Genomic DNA, 21,394 nt, shown 5'->3' with positions numbered 1-21,394 from the left:
AAACAGAGTTGAAGACAGAATTTGAGACAAGATGCAGGAGTTATCATAAGGATTATTTATGGATCCATTTCATCTTTCTTGTCTATAGTTATCTGTGAGTATGTTTTTGTAACAGATGAAATACTTCACGTGAAGTATTTTGAAAATAGCCACCCTTATCTACAGGATACTTGTATCACAAAAGGTCTTGGACTAGGATCATCACCCTGTGCTAAATCCATGTTTTTCTGCCATGAGGTAAATGGCACTATAAGCTGTCATAAAAATGCACTCAGTGCGCTCTGCATTCTGAGGGTGAGACAGAACGTCATGGTCCATAGCTGATGTGTCCCTGTGCTCTGAACTAGCACATGGTTCTTGAGGTCCCTTCCTGCCACTATCAGTTAAAGCACTCAGGACCTCAGGTGGAGGCTTGGAGCTACACTTGTCTTCCCACACTGGCCTGGACTAAAAGCCCACGCTGAAGCCCTTAGCATATGATTCTGGAGCTGGTCCCCTTGCTAAAGTTACTGACAACAACATTAAATTTGATGAAAACAAGTCTGGGATCCATATGAGCAGCTCATGTCAGAGATTTAATGGTAGATACATTCTTGCATGCAGGGGAAAACTTATCACTTTTGAGGCAATACTGAATGACATGATTTTGACGTAAATGATTTTGGAATATCAAAACACTGACAACATGTTGCAGTCTTTAACAACTTCCAAAGGCTACATTCAGTCTGACATTTTAATATCCCACTCAATCTCAGCACATACCAAGGGCAACTCTTGCTGCTGATGCATCATAATTGATCCAGAATGACACCCATGATAAAATGGTAATCAGTATGGAGGGCATGTAGGTTTGAAGAATAAAGTATCCAATATTTCTCTTCAACCTGAAGCTTAGTGAGAGTCTTGGATAGGCACCTAAGAGAAAGGAAGGAAAAACAGTGTTATTTATGCTGAAGCAAAGACACTTGCAGATACTTCAGTTTCCGTAGAAACTAAAGCATGCACATTTTATGGGGTACTATGACATCTGCAGAACAGTAGGGAAAATGCCTTCACTGTATTACTGGTTGGTATTAAAAGAAAACTTGCAGAGAATATAGTGATATCAAGCAATTTGTATTTGGGAAGAAAAGAGAGTAAGTTATTCTAAATTACTGAACAGATGGATAAGCACTGGTAAGTTTTCAAAGACAGATGCTTAGGTCGCCATATAAAATGCTTATCTAACTATTCAGTTTCAAGTCTTAAATGTGCATAGCTTGGTATTTACGTGGAAGACTTGTTCTTGATATCGTACCCCTTAATTACATCTGAACTATGAGAAACATGCTACCTGTAGTGTGGAAAATATAATGAATCCAAGTGAATGAAAACCTTCAGATCACCTCCAAAGGTCTCTCAAATCAACTAAGGCTGAACAGAATTTTTCTTCAAAAAATATTTTAATAAAAAAATTGAAGAATACATAGGTATATGTACATAATATACACAGGATTCACATATTATAGAATCATTATATATTGTTTCAACCAGAACAAATGATGAAATAATGAATAATCTCAACGTCAGTTTTTAAAAAACAAACGCTATATTATTTTAGCTTCAAATTTGTATACTTTAAAATTAGTTGCAATCTAACTGAATATAGTTAATATACTTATAATGCCCAGACATTAAAAAAAGCAGTGAACTTCTTGTACCAAATGCAAACAGGATAAAAACTGAGTGCAGTTGTACAAGAAAAAGATATGCGAATGCAGACAACGCCAGTTCCATGTCTTCAGTGTTTCGGTTACTAGGCTTAGATATGATACTTCTAATAGGTCACCTAAAAGCTCTAGTTAAAACCAACAGTGCAGAAAAGCATTTCAGAGCATACCCTTTTCTTATCCTTAGAACAAATTCCACCCATGCTGCTGCAAACGTATGCAAGATGTGAAAGAAATAACTCAGAATTTACAAACGTCTTAAAATTAATATTAGCTTAAAATTACGTTCATATTTTTGCATCTGAGAAACAACATTTGCCTATGTATACACGAATGGCCAGCAGGGCAAGGGAGGTAATTATCCCCATCTACTCAGCCCCTGTGAGGCCCCATCTGGAGTACCGTATCCAGGTCTGTCAGCCCCAGAGCAAGGAGGATGTGGAACTGTTGGAAAGAGTCCAGAGAAGAGCCACGAAGATGATCAGAGGGCTGGAGCACCTCTTCTGTGAAGAAAGGTTGAAGGAGTTGCGCTTGTTCAGGCTGAAGAAGACTGGGGAGACCTCATTGTGGAGTTTCAGTATTTAAATGCAGCTTATGAACAAGATGGAGATTGACTGATAGAGATAGGACAAGGGGAATGGTTTTAAAGTAAAAGAATGGAGATTTAATTCGGATGTTAAGAGGAAATTCTTGGAGGGTGCTGAGGCACTGGCACAAGTTGCCCAGAGAAGTTGTGGTGCCCCACCCCTGGAGGCGTTCAAGGCCAGCATGGATGGGACTTGGAGCAACCTTTTCTAGAGAGACATGTCCCTGTCCATGGCAAGGTCTTTAAGGTCCCTTCCAACCCAAATCTTACTGTGAATATAAGAACTATGGATTTCTTGAGAAAGAAAGCAAAAGAAGGAATAGAAAACTTCAGATTTCTCTTCACCACATTATTGATGGATAAGCTTTGGGTCATGCAACAGAAAGAATACTACGGAGTTTCCAGGCAGCAGAAGCATTCAAAGAGTGTCAAACTTTGCATTTGGTGGATACAACATAGCCCCATCTTCTTGATTAGCAGGTAGGAATTAAGAAGGCTGCTCGATTCTATTTCAAAAAGCAGTTGATTAAGCAACTGATTTGAGCTGCATATATGTGAGCTAGGTGTCTAAGGTTCAATTACATTTACAGGAGAGCCAGTTCATCTAGTCAATCTAGTAAATGAAACCTAAAGAATTATTTCACTGACTCCTGAAATAAGCTCCTACTGGGAGACTGATTTTGTCTCCAGAGTCTACAGACTGTATTCCCATTGATTAAATTCCCATCAACTGTAATAGAAGTTTAGACGTCTAATTCAAATGCAGACACTGAAATTAATTATATTCACCTTAAACCAGATCAAAAAGAATCCCGGCCTTGCAAGTTTCAGAGTAGGTTCAAGGCAGTTTGTGGCTCCTGGGTAGTCTAATCAACAGCCTTGCTAGCATCACAGCCACTTATTGGAGTTGACACTTCCCTCTATTTTGAGAGGTAAATAGAGCACCATGCTGTTTTGTGATGCTTTTCCAGGCTCAAAATTCATTGGGAGGTCTGGATCTCAGGAAATTTCAGAATGATTTGATCTCTGTGTAGTTCAAGTTGAAACTGAAATATGAGCTGATAGTCTCATTTTTAGATACCATGCAGGCAAGGTTCTTCTTTAAGTAGCTCTCCCAGAGATCATGGAAGTTTGTATTACTTTCCCTTTAATTACTCTTATGCCTTCACAGATGATCTACTGGCCCTATCTCCAGACTGCCCTAGTATCCTATCTCACTTCCAGCAAACAATCCACAGAAAAGGAGTCTGTGGAGAAACAAACAAACAAGTAAACAAAACTCTAAAAGAAGGAACACTGCTGTGAAGCTGTTTATCCATCCTTCTTCACAAGAAGGCTAAAGCTCACTGAACAGGATTGGTCATAACACACATGAAACAAAAATTTCAAGCCCAGATCTTTACCTATCTAAAAAGAATTATGTGGTACATAGGTCACACTTGGAGTAATGTCTCCTATTTATTTTTATAGAAACTGCAACACATTCAAAGAGAACAGTAAGACTGTTTGACAGAGCAAATTCTCAGCTACAAAACATCATTTTTCATCGTAGCCACCACCATTAGCTATGCATCTTCATCAGCAATGAACAAAAGCCTGAATGCCATGCTTGTAAAAATCTCCACCAGCAGAGGCGACAGCTCTGCATGGCCATCTGGAACGTCACTTATCTTTCACATTGCTGCTGCCATTGCTGAAATGCGCTACCCACTGATTCACTGTGCTCACATCCACTGTTTGGTCTCCATAAACGTTCAGCAAGCGTCAATGACTTCCATGTCAGATGTTGTTGTGCCAGACTGCCCCTCTGCTGCTATCTGTTGCACGGCAACAACGTGTAATGGAATATTGGTGGGATGGTTCAACCCCTACTGCTATACCACCATCATCTGCCTCTGATATTGTGGACCAACACAATAAAACAAGAAGCATTACTTTCAGAGCAGCCCTTGTATAGTCTATTTTATAAAAATGGATTTCTTGGTTGTAAAGTCAACAATTACGCACTGATATTTGCCTGATTATGCTTGGATAATGATTTGTCAGTTAAGGCCAACATGTAGAGATTAATTAACAGGAAATTCTAGCTGCCAACGCTGCATACCTTGTTTGTTTTTTTCTCAAAAATATTTTGCTTGCAGGGGCAAGATTTTTACCTTTCTTTCCATCTCATGTAACTTGTTGCTCTCCATGTGCTAATTTAAATATTAGAGAGATAACAGAATTTGGCCTAAAGTGTTTAAATCTAAAAACAGTACTGGAAACAAAGATGTGAAAACAAATACTTAATAACTGAAGTCAAACTGTTTCTCCTTCATATATTTGAGCACTTGGTAAAAAGTGATCACTTGTTCCTGTTTCAATTTCATTAAACGATAGTGAGCTGAAATATCTAGCTCCAAGACTAGATTAGCTCCCTGCTGTTTTATGCAGGTATGAAACAAGATAAGAGAGCTGGTCAGTTACAGAATTCTTATATTAATCTGCTCTTCTTAGAAGGTTCTTCAGTTCACTGGAAATGCACTCTACAGATTGATCCTTCAGAATATGCCAAATAATTAATTTTCAAACCTTTTAAGACTACTTTCCTCCTACCAACAGGTTGCTCATCTGGCTCGGACTGCTACGCATTTTGAAGCTTTGAGGAGGCGTGTTATATAGCCCCATTCCTGTTCAGTTTCTTAGCATTCCTGATAACATATATTTAGGAGGTGGATTCAGTCCACAGGTTAGACACTACATTTCAGGTGCTGTCATGTGGATATCTACATACAGATGGTGCATAAACTCTTGGTATAAACCACGCAGAAGTAGATGTAATAGCCATCAGATTCTAAGGGGATGGTTCATCTGCTTGTGCAGAGGTGTCTAATGTCATCTGAGATGTCTCCTATGACGTTCAGCTCTATGACGTGAGTCTCTATGGCATTCAGCAGATATTGGGAATGGTCAAGCCAGACTTTTCTTCTTCACAGCAATTTATATACTACTTCCTCTTAATTTCATCATGGATAAAGAGAGCAGGTTATTCCTTCTGTCTTCACAGGTGTTTTCTAGACACAAAAAGACTTCAATTTCTATTATATATTCTCTTTCTTTTTTAAAATACCTGACCATATCTGGATCTCCTGTAATCTCACATATTACATTTTCTACACTTCCAGTCATTCTTATTAATCTCCCCAGGCTTCTGTTGTACTGCAGCTTTCTTGAAGAATTCTACGAAAAATAGTCAGCTCAAGCAATGCATGTCAGACTCCACATAAGGATGTTTTTGTTTTTTTTTCCCCACCAAAAAGATCTTATTGGTTCATGTTAAGTCTGAGATAACCAGTAGGCCCTAGACTTCCAAGCAGATAACTCTAGTCTCACCAGGTATTTCCTAGCCTGAATTTGGATAGGATTAATTAGTTGCATAGGTGTTGTATCTCAAAGCCAAAACATCCCAAGCCTAACAGATTTTCCATAAAAATATACAAATCAGAACATAGGAATTTTGGTCTTGAGAAGAAATCTAAAAGTGTGCTGACTTTATCTGTCAGATTCACTGGAATGTTTTAGATTTAGGCACAAGGTTCCGAGAAACAAATGTGCTGATTCCTTTCAATGGAAATATGACATGAAAGTTCATAATCAATGAAGTTTTTTCATAATGTCCAAAACCAAAACAACAGTAGATGTAGTATTCTATCTTCATCAGTGACAAAAATTATATGCTTCAGAAGATGGTACAAGAAACACAGAGTAATCTGTTCTTCTTGATTGTCTCTTTTTACTACCTAATGTCAAGCTATCTTAAATTCTGAGACATGACTTTTTTTTATCTCCTCCACAAATTTGTTGAGAAGAACTGTTGCAAGTCTGAATACCTGGTCAGTTAGTTACACAAAAGTCTGCCCGTAGTTTTAATTCTCTCTCACATTTGTCTCATAGCTCTTTGGAATTCTCTTTTTCCTGAATTTAACAAATCTCTTTAATCTCTGAATTACTTAATCATGTCATTACTGAAACATATCATACTGAACTGAAAGGTGAGTTCGGACTGTCATAAAAACTTCCCAGATATATGTTTCTCTGTATACTCATTGTTGTCCAAAAGAGACATTCTAGAAAAGCATATCCAGTCCTGGGGAGGGCCAGATAAATCCTAACTGTCAAAGGTTACATTGATTGCAAAAAAGAGCGATTTATGATCAGAGTATCTGTTTACCTTAAAAAAAAAAAAAAAAAAAAAAAAAAGCCATTAAAAAACATCCTCTCATACACAATGAGAAAACAAAACCAGCAGCAATTAGGAAAACCATCATAATAATTTCAGTCCTAGCATTGCGTACATTTTGTAATGAAATATAACTCATGTTTTTGTGTACTTTGAAACAGATGCTGTGTCCATAGAGTGGGTGAAGTGATGCTTACAAACATCGTAGAACTATGCTTCACTTGTTCTACTGCACTGGGACAGACAGAAGAGCACCTTTCTATGGTCTGAAGAGGACAGCAAATCTGGAGGTCCCAGTAGTGCTCCCAGACTTGCTGTAGGCTTTCTGTGTTGCTTTAATCTTGTCACACACACGTAGGAATATTTTCTATGCTTGTACCTAACGTTAAATGTCTAAATCAGTGTTGTATTTTGTCACCTGAAAACATCCAGTGCAGTGAGTTACCAGCAAATTGTATTCCATCTTCAAGGAAAAAAGAAGCAGGAAACCTAGGGATTACATTTTAGCATCTTAACAAATACCACAAAAGCATCAGCTATGTACACGTTACCATATACTGATCAGTATATGATCAGTACAAACAATGATTAAAAAGAACCATGAATGTAAATTCTCTATACAACAGCAAAACAAACATGCACAGAAAAGCTGTAGAAAGGTACTCATAAAAACTGTGTTTTTTTAATTCTAATATGCCATAACGTACTTTGGTATGATCAGTAAACTTGTAGGCTACATCTTTTAAACTGATGATTCAGAGGTGAATGACTTCATATTTATTTAGATCATACACGTTTAGGCGTATGGTTAAGTATGACACACATGCACACAAAAGGAAAAGAAAAATGAAACAAGAAATGCTATTTCACGGGCTCCTGCCTCCAGGCTTTATTGAGTCATTTCTTCAGCCACTCACACAACACAGTTCTAAGACTATATATAACAATGATTAATAAAACAATAATTGTTATACAGAAGAAAATTAAATACTGAGTAGGCAAATGATAATACTTGCCTGTGGCAAAGACAACATTCTTGGACACCAGTCTGTATTCCACAATGGAGAACTGAGGAAGCTCAATCCTTTCCACGCCAGTGACTGCATTATCTCCACCTCTCCAGTAGAACTCTATGTCGTCAGTCGTGTAGCCATCTGCAGGCCAGGCAGGAGAGCAAGTGAGAAACAACAGCAGACAGGAGCAGAGCTTCAAATACAGTAAACATGGTCTGTCCTTTGAGGCAATGAAAATAATCAGAACAGTTGGACCAGTGTAAGAATTTTTGTTCTAAATCGCTCCTGAAGAGGTGCTTGCATTACAGTCTGCACAGGAGTTTGAGGCAAAATACTGTGTTTTTGTTGTTTTTTTTTAAATTTCTTTCTATCATTCTTATATAATTCACTCTAAGATTAATGGCCCCTATAAGACAAAACACCACCCATTACTACTTCCAGGGATTGCAGGCTGCAATCTGCAAAATCACAGATCAGTCTGATTTAAGATATCATACACATCTAGACTGATAACAAGTGCATTTTACATCGGTAATCACCAGAAAAAAATGTGGATTATTCTATAAATACAGACAAACACAGCTGGGGCAGATATTTTCCAATCACACTGAAGGGTGTGAGTCATACTGTTTCCATTAGCTTCTGCAGTGGAGGACCCCAGCTGAATATAGAGCATGTACTAGCACAGTCTCCAGCCAGTAGCAGAAATGGAGTAGGAACCCTTGAAGCAGAAGCATACATCTGAATATTGCAGTTCTAGGACATGACTAGGTGGAAAAGTGAGTCTGGTTCTGTGTGGAACAGACCTACAAACCATAAATGGGGCTGATTTAAGAGCGCAAGGGGTCCTGCAGCAAGACCATCCACACATAAAAAAAAGCACGCTGAAAGAAAACAATATCACAGTGATCTCCTTCTTTAAAATGAATCTGATTAAAATATGAATGTTCATTCTCTTGTGTTTACAATAAGCATCCGGTCAGTGGCTCTGCTAACTCAGACTGGAACAACTGCTGCATTCTGTTCTAGACCTGTTCTCCTAGGATGGATCCTTCCGTAGAATGTATGAATCTTTATGTTTAAAAGGTCAAATAAATGAACAAAAGAACAAATGATAATTACTTGATTCATATCGCAGTTATAGACACCAGTTCTATACAAATGTTCTATATTTGTATAAATGGAAAACTACCCCACATCTGTGCCAAGTTTTACATGCATCTTCTTATATACGTACAGCTTTCTATTTCGAGAGTACAGTTTTGTTCATCTAGCGGGTATCTTCTCAAGTCCATCATACAAGCTGCAGTGGTTGTGATTCTGAAATACAAACACCAAATAGAGTTGCTATACAGCTTGCAATCCTTTTTTTTTTTTTATTAATTGCTTTTTTTTTTCTTTTCTTCTCACATTCTCACAGTGAGGACTCTCTTTGAAGAATAGCTTTACCATAATTAAAAATCTGGTCCACGCTTTTACAATGAGCAGCAGCTTACAACAACAGCAGATACATTGACCTCAACAGAAATACTGAGACTCATGTGACCGGTCCCTTTGGGGCACAATGAATCTATCTGCATATGCAAATATTTCAAAAACCTTTGCTGAGATTAAAGAATATGACTCTAAATCAGAAAATATGAGGCGATAAAAGTTTGCTAAAAATGTCAAAATTATAAGAGCTGTGTGAATAACCCATTTACTGGTTCTGTTGCAGCTGGAGAAAAAAAGCCTGAAATGTTGAAAAAACATCGCAAGTCTAGCAAAACGCTTTGGTTTAAAGTTCAGTTTATTTCTCCAGTTTTCAAAAGTAAATTAAAAGAGATTTTGCAATGAAATGTTATATTGAATTTTCAGTTTTCCCCCAACTCAGACTACATTTTTGCTTTTTTCTTTCCAGTGCTGGCAATATAGCACACTAATGATGAATTTTTAAACCATTTCACTACTGATGAATCTGCATTTTTAATCCAACTCTCCTATATCAAGAATGTCAGCAACACACACACACGCACGACTGAAACAACTTATTAAGAGATTCACACAACATTTGGTCTTTCTTTTCTAATTAATGGATTTACATAATTTGACTAACTTTTAGAAAGATACAACTATGTGCACTGACTTGTGATTGACCCCCAGTGTATTTCAGAATATTGCTGAGTCATAGTTGTCATCATAAATTTATGGATTATATCTTATCAATCTCTTTTTAGTGCCTTTATATAAATTTCATATTATTTTCTGGGCCTCATTAGGTTCATTCTTTACTGATCCTTTTCTAATTTAAACAGAGCATGGACCTTGTAAACAGTTAATTCCTGAACAAATAACATTCTGCTGATAAAAAACTAATGACACAAGGGAAAATGCATTAAATGTTCCTCCAAAAGATAGGACACTCAGTGTTAAGTTTTGTCCATGTGTTTTCTCTGTTCAGAACTTTGTTTCATCCCTCAGGCTTCTGAAATGATAGCCATCTAGTTTGGTAAACTGGTTTGAAATTCATGGGCAACATTTACAGATGAGAGAAGTAGTTAGGTGTTTTTATTCAACTCCCATGCAATAAAAAGCCCCCACATCTGTTTTTACTATAAATGTCTCATCTAGTTCTCTGAGAAACAGAAGGAAAAAATGCTTATCCTTAGCAAATAGCTTATTTCAGGTAGATAACTTCACATAATATCCAAGGGAAGGGAGTTGCAATATCCCTACAACCATGTCACAGTACAGTAGAAGTCACACCTCTATGACTGTGGAAGATGATTTTGTAAGAAAGCATTCTAGTTTCTTTGTATGGGGAGAGACAGTTGTATGGGCAGAAAGGCAATGGGTAGGTCAAGCAACAAAAAAAAGCTCAAGGATATATTTTCATTTGTGTTCCTACCAGCAGACAGTGAGACAGGCACAGGGCAGGATTATGCCTCTGCCACTGCTGTGCATGCTATGTGCCCTCAGACTGCCCTTATATTAAGTCCCATAAGCTTTCAGGTATCAGGTATTGTATTACAGGATGACTTCAGGTCAACCCACCTCCAGCTGTCTGCTGGGAGATGCCCTGGTTCTACACAAGAATCTGCACACTCCCTCTCAAGCATCTTTTTACACTATAGCAATATGTAAGATTTTAATTTCATAAATAACCAGTAAGAAACATACAAACAAAAAGATACAGTTAGATATAGAAAGGAATAGGTTCAGCACATTTACTCAAAGTAACTTGAGTGCTTAGAGGTCCCTGCTGAATGAACTTTCAAGCAACCAAATTTAACTTGCACGAATGCTCAACAAAAGCAAATGCTAATTGCTCAAACTTGTGCATGCTACCAAGAAGAAAAGGTTTATTATTTATGGGATGAGATGCTTCCTTACACAGCAGTACAACAAGATTTCAAGAAGTCATCATCACAGCAGTGACAGGGAAACAATTAAAAGCCAGATAAAGATAAAGCTGAACACAGATGCACATATATTTTGTTTGGAAGCAATAAACACAATATATTTTTAATTGTTAAAATTCTCCATTCTGATTATCTGTCCTCTGGATATAGCTTCTCTTATCTTCCCTGTTACTTTATTATAGAATCATCATAGAATCATAGAATGGTCTGGGTTGAAAAGGACCACAACGATCATCTAGTTTCAACCCCCCTGCTATGTGCAGGGTCGCCAGCCACATCCAGCCTGGCCTTGAATACCTCCAGGGATGGGGCCTCCACAGCCTCCTTGAGCACCCTCTTCCACCCTCTGAATGAAAATCTTCCTCCTAATATCCAACCTAAATCTCCCCTGTCTCAGTTTAAAACCATTCCCCCTTGTCCTATCATTATCCACCCTCGTAAGCAGCCATTCCCTCTCCTGTTTATACACTCCCTTCAAGTATGGAAAGGTCACAGTGAGGTCTCCCCAGTCTTCTATTCTCTAAGCTAAATAAGCCCAGTTCCCTCAATCTTTCTTCATAGCAGAGGTACTCCAGCCCTCTGATCATCTTAGTGTTCCTGCACTGATCACCTTTAATATACTGGTAGATTGTACAGAGACACCATCTCTGATGTTCTAGGAGGTGCTGCATAAACAACTAACAGAAGAATGCTCTCTGTACCCCACAAGTTTACCATATAAATCAGTCTAAGTGATACAAATACATTTTATTTGACTGGATCATGGTCCTGACAGATAACTTGATCCTCTCTTTATCTTAATTCAGAAATATACTCATCACAAACAAACAAACAAACAAACAACAACAACAAAACAATAAACAAAGTCCAGGCACAACATCTGACCAATCACAACTAACTTTTCCATCTTGTGAACATCTATCATGTTTTATGATAACTACGTGATGCCTTCCATATAAAATAAATACATTCCTGCACTCCATTTATTTATTAACGTTGTACTGCCTGAGAAAGTCTAGATATGGCAAGTGTACACGCAGTGGAAAAGACTGCTTGTAATTGTCAGTCTATAATGCCTTTGTTTCTGTTTTGATCTATTGTGGAAAAAGCCATTGTAAGTCCTATGTTTGTCTATTGTTCTGAGGAAGATGGGAAAAAATTTGTATGATGCTCAAAGAAATTCCGCATAAACAAGTTACGCTCCAAAAGGCTACAGTCCCATTCCCTCATCTTCATAGACTTTTGCAGCAGTAGCAAACTGTTTTTTTCTGAAGTAGATATAAAACTTGGATAACTGAAGGTCAAGCATTTCAAAAGTATGATAAATTCCATGTTATTCAGAAGAGAATGCAGAACCTTTGTGGCCTAAGGACCACTTCTGCTACATTTCTTTTGAGGAACTGCTTTGCTCAATGGATATTCTACAATTGGCTGCAACCCTCCAAAATTTCCTATTTCCTCTATTATTTTCAGTGACCCCATATTTTGTGGCACATAAAACTCCAGGTTCTGGTCTCAGCCCACAGGATGAATCACTGTCTTATGACTGCGCCTTCAGACCAAGGCTACCAGAATGCTCTCAAGCCACAATGCAAGAAGAAAAGCTAGTGGTAGAGCGACATAAAACTGAGCTCTTTGGATTAGGAGAGCTAAGCATTAGATATTTTCTTCCATCTGATCAAAGGGTTCTTTATTTTGCCAAGATTTAATTTCAGACAGTAATTCTTCATTAAGTAAATCAGCTGCTTCACACTCAGCAAAATCTGACCACAAATGCTGCGTGTTGTTTGAGAGTTTGTAAAGAAATGTTGCCACACGAGACACCGTTGAAATCCCTGTCAAGCAAGTACAATCAAGTCAAGTGTTTGGATATTTGCATTGTGCAGAACTGAAAGGTAGCCTATTTGAATATAGTTTAACAGAAAATCCTTACCTGGATGACTCCAAATATTTTTAGAGTGTGGCAGAGATACTTTTATACATTATTATGACCATAAGGATTCTAAACTCCATTATTTTTTATTACTTTGCTTTTGGGGATGATTCTCGAGATGCAGTAATAAAAACAATAATATCTTGCATCTTTTTTTGATATTTAACTACCTGTGAAAAGAATCCTATGCTTGCAGTGTTCAATATTGCATATAAAGTACACAAAATGAAAAGCTCATTTCGCTTAAGTTAATTTTAAAGACATTTTCTGAACATACTAAGCTTATTTGAAACTTCTTACTAGGTTGAGACTGTTTTTATTTTGTCTTGTTCTAATTTTGTCTATAGATGCATGGGCTATAATATAAAAGGAGTTAGAGTTGATTGACCAAGACCCAAGTCAGATAAAGGGTTCATCCACTGATTAAAAAAAAAAAAAACAAAAAACAAAAAAACAACAAAACAGGTAAAATGCTGATACTGTAAATCTAATCCATCTGCAGCACATTTCAAATGTCATTCATTTTTATATTTTGTCCCACAATTAAAAATGCAAGAAACTTTCTATGATGGAAACAAAGTTTACATTGCAAAAGACTTGTTTTGCTGGTATTGTGCAAATCACCAGAGCATATAGAATTGATCTGTCCAAAGAAAGCAATTTTTTTTTATACCACTGAGTGTTCCATCTAGTTTTTTGTTTAATTATGTACATTTATTAAGACAGGGATTTTCTGGGCTCTTATTCATAAAAGTTATGATAGAAAACAGAGAAAACACAGACCAATCCTAAAACAATTAGAACACAGGATAATGTAAAGATGCTTTGTTGCTCTGGTTTGAAATATAAAACACTGTAGTGGTGATCCCTGTTTGAAAAAAGTTGCTGAAGGTACACAGAGGCATGGTTTTAACAGTGACTGAATCCATTTAACCAGAACTGTTTGTAGCTTTCTTCTTCTCTGTAGAGAACATATGCACACGCATCCAAACCTACTGCCTCTATTTTGAGCAAAATATTCAGGTTTACAATTAATATTTGCCTTTCTGCTTCATGTAGCCACTGGGCTTTCTAGATATGGCAGCTCTACATAAACAGATAAAACCTGACTGAGGATGCTTCTGGCAAAATTAAGAAACATTGACTGTGTCATTTATTTTCTATGGGCATCTTTCAGAGTTGCAGGGAAGGTTACATAATATGCTGCACACTGTTTGTAATAACCTTGTACCAGGAAACAAATATCAACAATACGTAACAATGGCTGTGAAATCTTCATCACGAAAGTACAGACCTGAGGCCATAAAGCACCGTTCCATCTGGATGAAGGCGAATCATTCGGTTCTTCACAGTAACACCGTGCACAAATGATTTCTTGTCATTTAAGAAGTAGGTGTCAGGCACCCAGAGTTGATCTGCCACTCGATTATCAAGCGTCAGGTTGAGAGGTATGCCAGCATATGCCAGTCTCTTATCTCTCCAGTACTGTTGAAAATACATAGTCAAAGTGTAGTCCTGGTAAGAAGAAACAGAAGTACAACAAATAGTCAATAATTCATGGCATAACTAGAAGAAAAAGTATTTTTCTGTCACTTACTTACTTCACTACTGCTTTATTTTTTTATATATATAAAAAAAGCTTAATCAAAATATTAAATATTCCTATCAGCTATTAAATGATTCAAATAATTCAAGTATCATTCTGGTCTAAGAAAGATTTCCAAAACCTTAAGAAATGCAGCTCTTACTGTTACCTTTTGTCTTTTTCCTCCTTTTCTTTCATGCAGTCCCAAAAATTACCTAAAAATGATGATTCTGTGAAATGATAAACAATGTAACAGAAAAATACTGTAGTTTTCCCCATTTTCAAAATCGATAGATGAACTGAAAAACACTAGAAGTATTTGAAAACAATATTCAAAATCATACTCTAAAAACTGGTTGCCAAGATGTTGCTTATGTATGTGCTTTTGTGAGAGACTGCATCTGGCAGTCTCACCAATAGCTGACATCTAATACATACTAATATAAGTGTTTGGTTTTCATAGCTTTGCCAGTAGAGCTCTATGGGGTCAGGTATAAGCTGTGATAGCTAAGCTAACTTAATATCCAAAACATGGATATAGAAACCTAAAAGATTCAGCCTGGAAATATCAGGGTTTTTTTTTTCCAGAATATGCTAACTTGCTTAGGTCATGTCATGATAGCGCTCTAGAAGTCTTAGACAATATGCCTCACTCATGCTACTATCAAAATGTATAAAGATGCAAGGGAACGCTTCCAAGTTCAGTGTCAGCAAAGATGAAAATCACATGAAACAGCCAGATTTCCTGTTTGAAATGAAAAATCTTTGTTTTCTTTCCCACATAGTTTTCAAGATGTGGGAGAACATTTTCATTTTTACATAGCCTTGTTTAAGCAAGAAATAAAAGAAATACACAACTAAACATAATACATTGTATATGGAAATGAATGTTTAAAATCAAAGAAAACACTGCTCTTAAGTCTAATAATATTGCTGTACTTAAGGATAGAAATGGGACAGTTAGTACAGGTCATTAAAACTCTGGTTTTCAAATTAGAGAAGTGCTTTAAATGAAAAAAACTCTTCCCAAAACACTGAGAAATTTATGCCATCTCCAAACACATTTAAATATTTAGCAGCAGGTGTGCAAACCACAGGATACCTGCATTTGCATCTGGTTCTACAAGCTGGTGATACAAAAGCCCTCAGGCTTGCTGCTTGTTTGGGAAAAGGCTGCTTGGAGTTTTTAAGTACAACTGTTGGGAACAGACCATTCCTGTAATGGGTCTCATGTGGAGACAACCCAACTTTAGGCAATGATCCGACTCTGTTTCTCTCAGCCCCTAAAGCCTCTTCTTGAAAGCAAATGAAACTCTAGCACACCTTTCGCTCTCAGAGACTTTGCACTGTTTATTCAGTGATTCATTCTCTCTAATGTAGCTGCTATAGCTTTAAGAAATCAATTTTAATTGCTTAGCAAATAAATAATTATAGTTATCAAGGGCAAGCTGTTTCTATTTTAACAAACCTCTGAAAAGAAAGGATCAGCAATGGGAGAAAGCAGCCCACATGGAACTACGTGAATGGGAGCTCATCCTTTAAAACCCAGATCTGAGATGACTGCCCAGGAGTACGTGTGGCAGTTCTTGTTGGAGGCTCTCTGCAGTGGGACTCACTGTCAGTGCCCATCAACCAAGCAGCACTCGCTGAGCCTGCCCTGCTCCATTAGGAGGAGCTCAGTTCCATGCAACCAGCTTGTTGATGCTGATGTACTGGAATGGGCATCCTCCACCAGTTTCATTTGGGCTTAATTAAAGCTTGCTTCTAGTAACATTTTGAATTTGCTGTGTGTTTGAGTTTCGTAACGTTTGCAGTCTGATATCAAGAAAGCTGTAGACATAAAGCTCACTACGTATAAATGTACAAAATGCAAGACAGAAATAAAAAATAAGGAGTCCCCATACGTTATTGAAAGGAGAGAACCTAGATGGCACTAAAATGTAACAGAAGCAGTACATTTGTACACAGGAGAGTTTTAGGCTAAGTTCCTTTTTCCTTTGAAAAAAAAAACACCAGCAACAACAACAACAAAAACCAATACATGCTAAAAGCCTTCGAATGGATCAATTAACTAAGTAAAATATGTGCAATAATATAAGCAATGATATTCCCTCATTTTATTTATTTAACCAAAGTTTACTGTGTCAGGGAACAACAGAGAAAGGAATTCATGAATCGAATAAGAGCCATGCTTGTTCACCATCACTCTTGTTCTGATAGCATATAGCTACAAAAGCAGCAAACATATTAGAACAGCGCTGACACTATCTGGTTGCACAAGCAACTATAAAGTGAGCAGGCTGGCCCAGTTCTCTAGGGCATCTCTACCAAAGGTACTACTGGAATCTAAGCGTATTAAAACCTACAAGGATATCATTCTTTGACTAGCCAATTTACAAGGTTCTGTACCCACAAAGGAAATTTTTTCCTTTTTCCTGCACTCCAGATGAAAATGATGAAATGGTTTGAACATGAACTGGAAAAAAAATGCAGGTGACATTTTTCAGGTAAAATGAGAAAATGGATTTTTACTCTAGGTAAGTAGCCTAAAAATTTTATCTAGGATCACCTTCCTTCAGGGATGCTTATGATGACTACCCCTGAGATAGAGGTCAAGAAGGTAGATGTCTAAAGCCAGAAGAGATGAATCCCACCACAGCTTCTGTCAAAGATTATACAGACTTTCCAGCTTTAGGAAATTTTAACTACTGCACAGGGCAGCAGTCAATTTCCTCAACTGAAAAGACCTTCATAAATCATTTTTTTTTCCTACAATACCATAACACGTTCAAGGTCCACCTTTCTCCCTCTCCAGTTCTTCATACTAATAGATAAGTCAGGTCAAGAATGATAAAAACAGCAACAACAAAATAACATTCAAAGCCCTGACAGAAGAATGAACACGATGTTTCTGAAGTACATGAAAGATTTTATTTTGGATACTGGCAAGAAATTCTTTACCAATAGGGCAGCGAGGCCCTGGCACAGCTGCCCAGAGAAGCTGTGGTGCCCCATCCCTGAAGGTGCTCAAGACTAGGCTGGATGGGGCCCATGGGGCCCTAGGCAGCCTGAGCTGGTGGGGACAGCCCTGCCCACGGCAGGGGTTGGGGCTGGGTGGGCTTTAAAGTCTCTTCCTGCTCAAACCATTCTGTGATTCTATGAAATGTCTTCAAAATGGATAAAGCTTGACTGCACAGGCAACAAGAGATTTATTTTACGTATTCAAAGACCACGGATCGTCCTACTGCAGTCATGTCACCAATGTAAGGAAATACAGATACATTGTTGTTTTTTCAACAGTTTCCCTTGGGAAAATCAAAAGAAAAAACTCAAATAGGAGATAATACTTGGAAAAAAAATTCAGATAGAATGGTAAAGAGGCATCCAGTGTAATATAAATAGATCATAATATAACTATATTTCATAAGCATTATCTATGATTTCCAAATATCTTAAGCAAGAATTATATACTCACAAATGTTATAAAAGTTAACTATGTTCCAAATAAATGTTTAAGTCTTCCCTGATTCCTTTCAATCTAACATTATATTTGTAAGATTGAACATAACTTGTACAAAGTACAACTATGACTTAACTCACTTCAGACAGGCAGAAACATTGTACTCCAGAACAGCACCTTACTGCACTAGCCACTAATTAACCACTAATACTAATACAATGCAATATTAAAAACAAACCTGTCTGTGTACCATCACAGTGTTGCCTATCTTTATCTTCTCTGTCCTCCACTCAATAAATAGGAAAGAAAAAATTTAAGTGTAGTTTTTTCGTCAAAATAAAATTAAAAGCATTTTAACAGAAATTGGGATCTAAAAATTGATGATCATTGTTTACAGTTTTCTATGTATTGAGAATGTAAAAGTTATCTATTAGCTGTAAAAATGTTTTTTTTTTTTTTCCAAAATGACTGCTCAATAGAACACTATAATTAATAATTATGATGGAATACTATAAATATGTCAGTTAATCAAAATAAATTATTCATTCAAAATAAATGTATTGAGAATTACTAGAAACATAAAAAGGAGTTATCCAAAGGGTTATTCAATTTCTTGAGAATACAGTCCTACATAAACTTGATAAAGCAAATTCCTGTCTTAGATTTGCATTTGCATATAAATTCACATCGTTGTTCTCTTGACCAATAGACACTGTAATTATTAACATAAGCTAATAGACAATTTTTTTTTTTGGCCGATCTAAGTAAATACTCATTCAGTGGATAAAAAGATGTAAGAAAATCCATGCCTTAGTTTCCATGTAAGTAAAAAATACCTTCCTTTACGTTCCAAAAGTTAGATATGGCCAGTGCTGTATAAGGAGCTATTTTAGAAGTACTGATGATTGAGTTACTTTCTTTCCAATAAATCCAAGTGAATTGCAAAGCCAAACTCATGAATCCTATGCATGACAACACAGCTGTAAATCTGTTCCCCTACTACACACAGAAAAGACCTGAGAAATAGTTCATGCACACATTAATTCAGTTACAGTTAAACATGAATAATAAAGACATTCAGAATGGCTAGCCTTAAGAAGTCAGAACTTACCAGCAATACTATTCAAGTGTCTGAGCTCATTACTTAAACTTTTTTTCTGAGAATTCAAAATGTTCTAAAAGGTTCAAAAATATTCACGCTATAGAAAAAACATTATCCATTATATTTTAGCCACTGACAATTTGATTAAGTTCTTTACTATGAGAGTGGAGAGGTGCTGGAAAAGGCTGCCCAGAGAGGTTGTGGATGCCCCATCCCTAGAGGTGTTCAAGGCCAGATTGGATGGGGCCCTGGGCAGCCTGGTCTAGTATTAAATGGGGAGGTTGGTGGCCCTGCGTGTGGCAGAGGGGTTGGAGATTCATGATCCTTGAGGTCCCTTCGAATCCTGGTCATTCTGTGATTCTGTGATTTTCCCAATACAAACTGTATGTTACTTTGTCAGTTGTCAGTGAATGCCTACTGCTTTGCAAAGCCTTTTACAAGAGAACTTTCTGGTCAGAACCTTGCATGAGACTGGTGTTAGTAGTTCACAGAATCACAGAATTGTAGGGGTTGGAATGGACCTCTAGAGATCATCGAGACCAACCCCCCTGCCAAAGCAGGTTCCCTACACCAGGTCGCACAGGTAGGCGTCCAGGCGAGACTTGAATATCTCCAGAGAAGGAGACTCCACAACCTCCCTGGGCAGCCTGTTCCAGTGCTCCGTCACCCTCACCATGAAGAAGTTCTTACGCACATTCGTGCAAAACTTCCTGTGCTGCAGCTTATGTCCGTTTCCCCTCGTCCTGTCTCCATGTACCACTGAAAAGAGACTGGCCTCACCACTATGGCCGCCACACCTCAGATATTTATAAACCTGGATCAGGTCCCCTCTCAGTCTTCTTTTCTCAAGGCTAAACAGACCCAGTTCACTTAGCCTTTCTTCACAGGGGAGATGCTCCAGGCCCTTCACCATCTTTGTGGCCCTCCGCTGGACTCTTTCCAAGAGATCTCTGTCTTTTTTGTACTGGGGAGCCCAGAACTGGACACAGTACTCCAGATGAGGCCTTACCAGGGCAGAGTAGAGGGGGAGGATCACCTCCCTCGACCTGCTGGACACGCTCTTCTTAATGCACCCCAGAATGCATTGGCCTTTTTGGCCACGAGGGCACACTGCTGGCTCATGGCCAACCTGTCATCCACCAGGACGTCCAGGTCCCTCTCTGCAGAGCTCCTCTCCAGCAGCTCATCCCCCAGCCTGTAATGGTGCATGCAATTCTTCCTCCCTAGGTGTAAGACCCTACACTTGCTTTTGTTGAACCTCATCCGGTTTCTTACTGCCCAGCTCTCCAGCCTGTCCAGGTCTCGCTGAATGGCAGCACAACCTTCAGGCGTGTCAGCCAATCCTCCCAACTTCGTATCATCAGCAAACTTGCTGAGGGTGCCCACTATCCCCTCACCAAGGTCATTGATGAAGATGTTGAACAAGACCGGACCCAGCACAGATCCCTGGGGGACACTACTGGTTACAGGTCTCCAGCCAGACTCTGCACCACCGACGACAACCCTCTGCGCTCTGCCTATCAGCCAGTTCTCAACCCACCTCACAGTCCACTCGTCTATCCCACACTTCCTCAGCTTTGTTATAAGGATGTCGTGGGAGACAGTATCAAATGCCTTTCTAAAAATCAAGGTAGACTACATCTACTGCTCTTCCCCCATCCACCCAGCATGGGGCAACAAAGTTCACGCACACTCGAGTGCAGGAGATGGACACATGCACACAGACACATGTACACATACCCTCTGTTGCCAAAACATCTCCTAAAATTTTGTAGTCTCCCTGTTACATTAAAGATTCATCTCACCTATGAGATCCTGATTCAGACTTCTGTCCAGCACCACTTGGAAACTCTACAATAATGGCAGGTTGAAAACATGGCACATTTTCTCTACCATGTGGATAAAATATTCTTCTATTTACAAAGTACAGTGTTAAGGTATCTCAGTTACACTAATTTCACTTTGATCCACATTAATCATATCCATGTTATCTTCATAGCCTTTATACCAAGTGACCATTATTTTTTCTGACTTCTACTGAAGCACAGGGAGTTATAGATAGGTAAAGGAAATACTTAGCCTTGAAGAGCCCATTTGATGCTTCAAAAATGTAGTTTGCCAAATAAATAAATGATAGCCCACATCACTCTTATCCTCTCCCAGCCTTTGGCACAAGAGTTCCCATTCCAATGAACCAGTTCCCCCACCGAGCATCTCTTGGCGCTCTGAGGAGGTTGCCATACCAACCAGCACTGGGCTTTCTGAACACATGGTCGACATAGCAACCAGCCCCAGCAGCATTCTTCCCAGCTTTCTGGGGAGCAGTGGTGGTCACTATCAGAGAGGAGAAAAGGAGAAACTTCTGGGCAGGAAGAAAGGGAGTAAT

At 38.2% G+C, this 21,394-nt stretch overlaps 1 protein-coding gene across 1 annotated transcript in view; it reads right to left on the bottom strand.

Moving 5' to 3' along the window:
• The window catches only part of GABRB3 (gamma-aminobutyric acid type A receptor subunit beta3), a 112,714-nt gene that overhangs the window by 17,134 nt on the left and 74,186 nt on the right, over positions 1-21,394 (bottom strand). The window contains exons 4-7 of the mRNA XM_010727547.3: positions 14,156-14,376; positions 8,765-8,847; positions 7,531-7,668; positions 763-915 (exon numbers count right to left, since the gene is read on the bottom strand). Of these exons, the coding sequence (XP_010725849.1) occupies positions 763-915; positions 7,531-7,668; positions 8,765-8,847; positions 14,156-14,376 (595 nt within the window). The remainder of the gene's footprint in view (positions 1-762; positions 916-7,530; positions 7,669-8,764; positions 8,848-14,155; positions 14,377-21,394) is intronic.

Source organism: Meleagris gallopavo, chromosome 1, assembly GCF_905368555.1.
Source record: "Meleagris gallopavo chromosome 1, MGAL_WU_HG_1.1, whole genome shotgun sequence".
NCBI classification, from domain to species: domain Eukaryota; kingdom Metazoa; phylum Chordata; class Aves; order Galliformes; family Phasianidae; genus Meleagris; species Meleagris gallopavo.
The sequence above is the reverse complement of the archived record's forward strand: the minus strand, read 5'-3'. Positions and strand labels throughout refer to the sequence as shown.